This window comes from Hipposideros armiger, unplaced genomic scaffold (assembly GCF_001890085.2).
Source record: "Hipposideros armiger isolate ML-2016 unplaced genomic scaffold, ASM189008v1 scaffold_513, whole genome shotgun sequence".
NCBI lineage: Eukaryota > Metazoa > Chordata > Mammalia > Chiroptera > Hipposideridae > Hipposideros > Hipposideros armiger.
The window spans coordinates 791,107-800,077 of NW_017731863.1; the positions used below are offsets into that span (position 1 = coordinate 791,107).

Sequence of the window (8,971 nt, forward strand, 5' to 3'; positions counted from 1 at the left end):
GACTCGAACCGCTGTTGCTCAGAGCTCAAACTCTTGAGCGAGCTCTTAACCAACTGAGCCACTCAGCCGGCCCCACCACTAAACTTTTATCTATGATTTTTTGTTTGTTTGTCTTGTTTGTTTGTTTCAGCAAAACTATTTTTAAATTGAAAGGGGGAAAAGTTGGAGCGGGGAGAAGAAATCAATCTCTTATTAAAAATGTCTGTATAAATTACTGGTCAAGTCAATAGGAATAACTAATATTCATGTAATTCTTTATATCAATTTCTTTCGTGTGCTTTCTTTCCTTTAATTCTCATGATAAACCTCAGGTGGATAAAGGTAGGTATTGAAATCCCCTCAGCCATTCATATATGGTGATTTACCCAAGGTCATATGATATGTAGTGGGTTAAGTGGTCACCTTAAAAAGGTACGTCCATATCCTAATATCAAGACCCTGGATATAATTTACTAACCAATATCACCCCAACAAATTTAATAAAAATTTAAAAATTCAATACCAATGACGTTTTTCACAGAACTGGAACAAATAATCCTAAAATTTATATGGAACCATAAAAGACCCCAAACAGCCACGGCAATACTGAGAAATAAGAACTAAGTGGGAGGTATCATGCTACCTGATATTCAATTATACTACAAGGCTATAGTAATCAAAACAGCATGGTATTGGCATAAAAACAGACACATAGATCAATGGAACAGAATAGAGAACCCAGAAATAAATACATGCCTATATGGTAATTTGATCTATGATAAAGGAAGCAAGAATTTACATTGGGGTAAAGACAGTCTGTTTAATAAATGGTGCTGGGAAAACTGGACAGACACACGCAAAAAAAAAAAATGAAACTGAACCACCTTCTTATGCCATATAGAAGAATAAACTCAAAATGGATTAAAGACTTAAATGTAAGACCTGAAACCATAAAGCTCCTAAAAGAAAATATAGAAGTAAACTCAGAGACATTACCCTTAGTAATATTTTTACTGATATATCTCCTCAGATAAGGGAAGCAAAAGAAAAAGTAAACATATGGGACTACTACAAGCTAAAAAGTTTTTTCACAGCAAAGGAAACCATCAACAAAATAAAAAGACATCCTACTGAATGGAAGAAGAGATTTGCCAATGATACATTTGATAAGGGGTTAATATCTAAAATTTATTTAAAAACGTATACAACTCAACACCAAGAAACAAACCCAATTAAAAAATGGGCAGAGGACATAAAGAGATATTTTTCTAAAGAGGATATACAGATGGCCAACAGACATATGAAAAGATACTCAACATCACTAATCATCAGAGAAATGCAAATAAAAACCACAGTGAGATCCCACCTCACTGCTGTCAGAATGGCTGTCATCAATAAATCAACAAAAAACAAGTGTTGGCAAGGATGTGGAGAAAAGGAAACCCTCATGCAGCCACTATGGAAAATAGTATGGAGGTTCCTCAAAAAAATTAAAAATAGAACTACCTTATGAGCCAGCAATTCCACCCCTGGGTATTTATCCAAAGAAATTCAAAACACTAATTTGAAAAAATATATGCACCCCTATTTTTACTGCAGTGCTATTCACAATAGCCAAGATATGCAAACAACTGAAATGTCCATTGACGAGCAATTAGATAAAGAAATTGTGGGGCCAGCCGAGTGGCGCATTTCTTAGGAATTGGCTTGGGACACCAGCTCTGAGCAGCTGGGCCCCCGGTTTGGATACGGCATAGGGAATATAGTCGATGGTATTGCAACAGCTATATATGATGTCAGAGGGGTAGCAGACTTGGGGGAGGGGGGCTATCACTTTGTGAAGGGTGTAAATGTCTAATCATTATGTTGTTTTGTACACCTGAAACTAATATATAAAAAAAAGTAAATTAAAAAGAAATAAACAAAAAGAAATAAAAGACCCTGTGAATGCAACCTTATTTGGAAAAAGAATCTTTGTGGATGTAATTAAGTTAAAGATCTTGATATAAGATTATCTTGGATTAGCTGGGTGGGCTCTAAATCCTATGACAGCGGTTCTCAACCTGTGGGTCACGACCCTTTCACAGGGGTCGCCTAAAACCGTTGGAAAACAAAAAGATATTTACATTACGATTCATAACAGTAGCAAAATTACAGTTATAGAGTAGCAACGAAAATAATTTTATGTTTGGGGGTCACCACAACATGAGGAACTGTATTAAGGGGTCACAGCATTAGGAAGGTTGAGAACCACTGTGACCTATGACAAGTGTCCTAATGAGAGACAGAACAGAAAACACAAACACAGAGAGGGGCATGTGAAAACAGAGGCAGCCACAAGCCAAGGAATGTCTGGAGCCACCGAAAGCTGGAAGAGGCAAGTAAAAATTCTCCCTTAGAGCCTTCAGAGGAAGCATGACTGCTGCCCCTATGGTTTCAGAATTTGGGCCGGCAGAACAATGAGAGAATGCATTTTTGTTGTTTAAGCCATGAAATGTGGTAATTTGTTACAGCAACCACAGGGAACCAATACATATAGCTAGTAAGTGTACGGACTAGAGCTTGAACTTGTTTTTCTGATTCCAAGACAGGGGCTCTTTTCATCATATCCAGGCCTTGGGTTCAGATTAACCCAAGGTATCTTGTCCCTACCACTGTCACTTTCACAACCCATTGGCACCTCATCAGTGATGTAAAGATTATTATTCACATTTATAGATGAAGAAACCAAGACTAGATTTTCCAAGTATTATGTGATTCCACTCTATCTTTATCTCTTCATGAAAAAAAAAAGCACCCACAATTTCAATATATTCCCAATAAATCTTTTGTCCCCAACAAATCAGGATATTCAAAAGCAACAGAAACACTGCGATGTAGAGAAAGAATACTACATTGGGAAGTGGAGGACATGAATTCTAAGCTTCGTACTGCTATGGATGCTGAACCACCTAGCCAATCTAAAGCTCAGTTTCCTGTTCTGGAATAAGAAAATTGGACCAGATCATCTCTAGGGTTCTATGTCCAACAATCTATAATGACATTTCTTGTTTTCATCAATCAATTCACTGTAATAGTTAATATACCACAAAAGAGTCAGTCAGGAAATAGAAAAGTTATTTTTTAATCTACAGGATTGAACACATACAGAGTTGTGTGTGTCTGTTTTTAATAACAAATTAAAAGTGTGTCTGCGCGAAATACACATCCTGAGGGCGTTACTTTCCATTTATGTGCAGCTCTTTGAAAGATCTTATGTCTCCATTTGGACGATCCATAGGCACCTCAAACTCAGCAAGCAGAAAATTTAACTCATCATATTTTCCCTCTACCTTGCCCAGGTTTCCCATCCTTGCATATGGTCTTCCTATCCATCCAGATGCCTCTGCCAGAACCCTGGAAGAGTTTTCACGGAAGACATTCTTTTCCTTCCTCATTACCCATGTCATATCCACTTGGTATCGAAGCCCAAGAATACCTATCTTTTAAATCTATGTCCTTCTCCCCACCCCTCGTCCCCCTATCTTCATGGCATCCTGGCTGCCAGTCAGTGCTTTACTTCGGTCTTCATCAGTTCCTGTCTCCTCTAGGCATTCTGGCTTCCCATCTGCACCCTACTTCCTTTCTACCTCTTTAGTGTCCTGCCAGCCTGCTTGAACGTTATGTCTGGTTTTTCACTCGTCTTCTCTCAGAACACAGTTTCTCTCTGGCTCCTTTGTCTTTGCACGTGCTGTCCCATCTTTCTGGAATGCTTTGCTCTGTTCATTTGATTCTTCAGAACTCAGTTGTCGTAGCTCCAGTCATCTCCCTGTATAGCCCCTGCCATGGCTTTGTGGCACATCTGCTACTCCCAGCATGAATTTATCACACACAGCCGTTTCCTTGTCTGAGTCCCTCCAAGTGTGAGAGCTCCCTGAGGGGAAGGGATTTTATATATATATGTACTCCCAGGACTTTACAGCGCCTAGAACATAGTGGATGCTCAATAAGTAGATTTAGAATAACAGACTTCAGAAGTAGGTGAATACATTCTGCTTCTGAGAGATGCAGGCAAAAGCAGTAAATAGGAAAATCTGTTCACTCACCTGACATCTGAAATCAACGCTGTATAGAGCAGTGCCAGGGACCAGGAAACTTAAAACCAGAGCAAAATATTCATTTCTAAACATTTTGGGGTTTTCTTAGTTAGATATGGCAGCTTTGGCTAACTAAGATCTATTTTGTTAACTAAACCAACAATTAAAAATTTTAACTACTATTAACTCTCTCTGTTTTCTGAACCTATCCTTTAAATCTTATGATCTTCTCTTATAAAAAGACAAATGTAAGATTATGGAAAGCAGAGATCTTCTAGTTTACTTTCAGAGAATAAGAGAAAAAAAATGTTTCTTCCTCAACAAGTCATATGTTTGTCATTTCATCAGCAGGCAGCCTAATTTGTTAATAGTTATTTGTTAATTATGTAACTGCGTGTGATTTATTTTTATGTAATTACAGAATTTTCCATATAAGTCAATTAATACAAAGAAATACAATCATAAAAATTTAAAAACCTTTTGTTAAACCTTATGCCCTGAAGTTTGAAGAAATAATCTATATGCTTTGTACCCTGAGAGTGGGGAGTATCTGATAAACTCTTACAGAGTGAATAATTTTATTCTCTAGTTAGACTTATTGTATACTGGGTCAACATGTGATGGTATCACAGTTCACGGACTAACAGGATTCAGCAGGGCACATTGAACCCTGAATGCCTGGAAGGTGTCACGGCAAAGTGGGTCTAATGGTAGCAGCTTTTTCCTGGAGTCCAGGGACAAGCCACCAGCAAAGAATCATGATACTATTTGTAAACTAATACCTTGAATTCATAAGTTCCCTAAGATCATAGCCCCCCCCACACCTCAAATTCCCTATTTTCTTTTCCCATCCTCAGCCTTTCTAAAAACTCCACCCTAAGATTCCTCTTCTAATTTTGTTCTTATTATTCTTTTTTCCCATAAATGTTCTCTGTCTGGCTATCTAGCTTTCCTTAAAGCTTTTGTCTAATTATTATCTGTTCTCCACACTTTGAACTCCATTCCTTCACGTCTTCTATTTCTTAGTTTTCTGTTTTTGCTGTTGTTAGTTAGTTTACCTACTGCAGAGTCCTTGAAGGTAAAGTTCAGCTCAGGATATTCTTTGAGGACCTTTCCGTCTATGGATTTGTAGAGTTAGCTATCCCCAAATCCAAAATATATTCAAAAGACAGATAGACAGATGAATCCTGAGCTTCCTTTGGGGGCTGCATAAGCTTGGGAGTGAGAAATTCCCACTCTATCCTTCCTGTATGATTTTCTGACTGGTTGAAACGACCCTCCTATGTAGCCAATAGCCTGGGGGAATCTATGGAGAGATTTGCTCATCGATAATAAAAGAAGCCTGGGCCGGGCTTTTGCTTTGATCTAAATGGTAGTGAAAGAATCAACTCTTTCCAAGACAAACTCAGGCTTTGTCTTAATTTCCTCCTATTCCAGGTCAGCTGGATGGCTGAATTTCAAAGACTGAGAGAGATTCAGGTGGAATTAAGAGTAAACAGACCTCTTTGATGCATTCATTGGAAAACAATTCATGAGAAGGAGACAATTTTACATATGGTAATTTGCTCTAAGGTGAAAATGCCACAAATTCCAAGGACAAAAGCTACATGGACTGCGCAGTTTTTTTGCACGGGAAGACCAATAAAGTAGCCCTCAGCGGAGACAATGCCTTCCTTCTGGACTCAAGCTCTGAACGTCCTGTCCCTCTTTGTTATAAGGAAATCCTCAGAGGTTTCCTTACTGCTTTGAGATTGGCGATACTAAGTTCCTCTCGTCCCTCACCGTGACCTTTAAGTCTCTTCCTTACCCATTTTTCAGTCCCCACCTCTTGAAGGATGTCAGTTTGAGGGCTTTCAGAGAAAATGCCGTTCTCATCATCTGATTTGTCCGAGATGTGGTCTGTTTTGGCACATTCCCATAGCAAACTGCAAGACACACAATTGAAACAGATGCTGTGGTTATGCCTTCAGTCTATAGTACAGGCTTGCCCTGAACTTTCCTAGAGGCAGAACACTGGGATCTTTCCTGGCCCCAAGGAGAACCTGCTATCCTTGTACTGATTTCATTCTGTGTGAATGACGTCTAGCAGCACAGTATATTGCACAAGATAGGAATAGAGAGGCTGGATAAATATTTGTTGACTGAATCAATAGATGGTTTAACCGTGAGATACCAAATTCCAAAATCATTGCAGCTGTGCAGCTCTGTGCGCGTGCATGCATGCACAAATAATAAATAAATGTCCTTTAAAAAAATTTGTTAAAAAGTAGAATATGGTTCAAAAGACCATGCAGAAGTAAGTCTACAATATCATCTTGATCTCATGCCTTGAGATGTCCTCCCCACAACATTTACTATTGTAGTTTCTTCTTTATTCTTCCACAGAGATTCTATGCATAAACAGCTATGTTTATATAAATATACAAGTCTTTTAAAATGTAAATGAGAGGACATTATACACACTATTCTGTACCTTATGTTTCTTTTCTAACAATCTATCTTGGAGTCCATTTCATATTAGTACATACAGAGCTGCCTCATTTAAAAATGGTTATATGGTATTCCATCGTGGGGCTGTCTAATAATTTGCTAATCAGTTGTTTATTAATGGATATGTAGATTGTTTCCAATCAAGTGCTACTACAAACAATGCTGCAACGAATATCCCTACACATCTATGTGTCAACGTGTATATGTAAGGTATATATATTGAATAACACTAAAAATAGAATTGCCAAGTCAATAGATATCTATATTTTGAATTTTGATAGGTTTTACTAAATTATGCTTTAAAGAATTTGAATCCATTTATACTTCCAGCAAAAATGATAAGAGCTCTTTTCCACTCTTTTTCTACAACCATGTATTATTAAAGTTTTTTATCTTTGCCAATCTGGACTGCTTAAACTAGTATCTCATTTTAGTTTTAATCCCTTTTATGAGTGAGGCTGAGCATCTTGGCCCACATGTATAAAACTCATTTGTATTTCCTTTTCCATCATAATTGTGTTGATATCCTTTGCGCATTGCCTACTGGACTATTGTTATTTTGTTGGAATGCATATATGTATATATATGTACATACACTCACACAGAGACACAGATGTACTCACATATACTTCTGAATGAATCACAATATATTTGTGATGGAGGTTTATGGCAGTAGTGCCCAGTCTATGAGCCTTGAATTCTGAGATGGGGAGCTCACTATAACTACCCTGCATAGAAAGGGGATTTGGGGTTTATATACATTTCTATAGACTGAATAACTACTGTTTACATAAGTAAATACTGCTCAAGATTTCTAAATGTATCTGCTACTCTTATTAATAAATTATAAATGCATTTTAAAACATCTTTGACATCATAATAGCGTTTTTGATATATGAAGGGTTCTGGAAAAATCTTTTACTTTAAAAAGCTTCTTCCTATTTAAAAATGTTGTTAATCATTGGTTTATATTAGTACACATCTATCCTGTATTTTTAAAAATGCATATATGTACTTATATGAATATTAGTACTTCCTCTACTCTAGAAAGTATTTTAAATGGTTTATATCTTTAGCAAGTGAAGATAATGAAAACATAAAACATTCAAAGTATTTTTATAAATTGAGACTCAAGTCTTGACCATTTATTTTCAGCTGACATCTGCCTAGTTTATGATCATAGGCCCTTTTAGTGTCTCACAAGTCCTACACCACAGTAAATGTTCATGAGATCAAAAGTTGGAAGAATTGCAGAGAAAAATCTCAACCCCAATCCTAAACTTGGAAATCTCATCATTTGCATCCTACTGGCCCAATGAAGTCTCCAGACAGGACCCCCAGAAACTGCTCCTGAGAGCTCATCCCCGACTTACTTCTCCATTGCACCTTCATCTGCATCGATGTTTTGGAGAAAGCCATTGTTTTTCTCCGTCTGCTGTTGTTCTTTCCCAGCCATCTTCATCTGCAGAGACATTTTGTCACTTAGCTTCGTAAGAGCCATTTCTTCAGCACTGCGGGGACAATGACGACAACAGGGGTTTCGTGGCAGATTTGGCAGCTATATCCCCTATGCTGACATGCTGATATGCTGATGGCAGGCTTATTTCAGGGAGCTTGGCCTTAACCCCTTTCCTTCCAAAACTGGCATCAATTGGAAGGAACCCCAAAGAGAGCTTTTAGGTTCTCTACTCAAATACATACAGGAAAGTCTTGTGTGTGGCTGTCTCTAAGGACTTATCTGATTAACATGAGAGTTGTCTGAGCCTGTAAATGTATATTTTGAATCTTTAATTGTAAATGTTACAGAGCAATACAAAATAGCCAGGTTCAGGAGATGGGAACCTTCATTTTTATAACCTCTTTCTGATTGTGTATATGCACATCGTAAGAAAAAGAAAAGAACAAAGAAGAATAGGAATCACGTACTATAGGAATAACCAGAGATACCCCAGAGATATTCAAACAAAACCATTGTTAATATTTTGGTATATTTCTTTCCATTTTAAAATTTGATGTTTTTAAAATTCTTTTCCTATTGTTGACGATTAAGTTATTTCTATATTTTCACTATTGTAAATAATACAGTAATAAATATCATTGTTTAGTAATTTTCAGTGCATCTCTATAATTTATTTAGAATACATCCCTAGAAGTAGAACTACTGGGAATATAATATACAGATTTTTAAGGATTTAGAAAAATATTCCCAAATTACTTTCCTAAAGGTTCAACCAATATACACTGTCACCAGTTGGTGGTATGAGCATAGGAACCTTCATCCCAGCCTGATAGGCAAGTGTGAGTAGGAGAGCAGAGAAGTGAATTGTTAAGAGTACTTAAAGTGAGAAAAATAAAGGTGAGAGAAAATAGGAAAGAAGGTAGAGAAGTGTGAGACAGGTTCTAGGAAGCTCATGTAAAAAGCTATA

At 37.2% G+C, this 8,971-nt stretch overlaps 1 protein-coding gene across 1 annotated transcript in view; it reads right to left on the reverse strand.

Moving 5' to 3' along the window:
- Window positions 1-8,046, reverse strand: part of SMCO2 (single-pass membrane protein with coiled-coil domains 2) — a 34,532-nt gene extending 26,486 nt beyond the window's left edge. Inside the window, exons 1-2 of the mRNA XM_019668020.1 lie at window positions 7,919-8,046; window positions 5,881-5,980 (exon numbers count right to left, since the gene is read on the reverse strand). Of these exons, the coding sequence (XP_019523565.1) occupies window positions 5,881-5,980; window positions 7,919-8,046 (228 nt within the window). The remainder of the gene's footprint in view (window positions 1-5,880; window positions 5,981-7,918) is intronic.
- Between the last annotated feature and the right edge of the window lie 925 nt (window positions 8,047-8,971).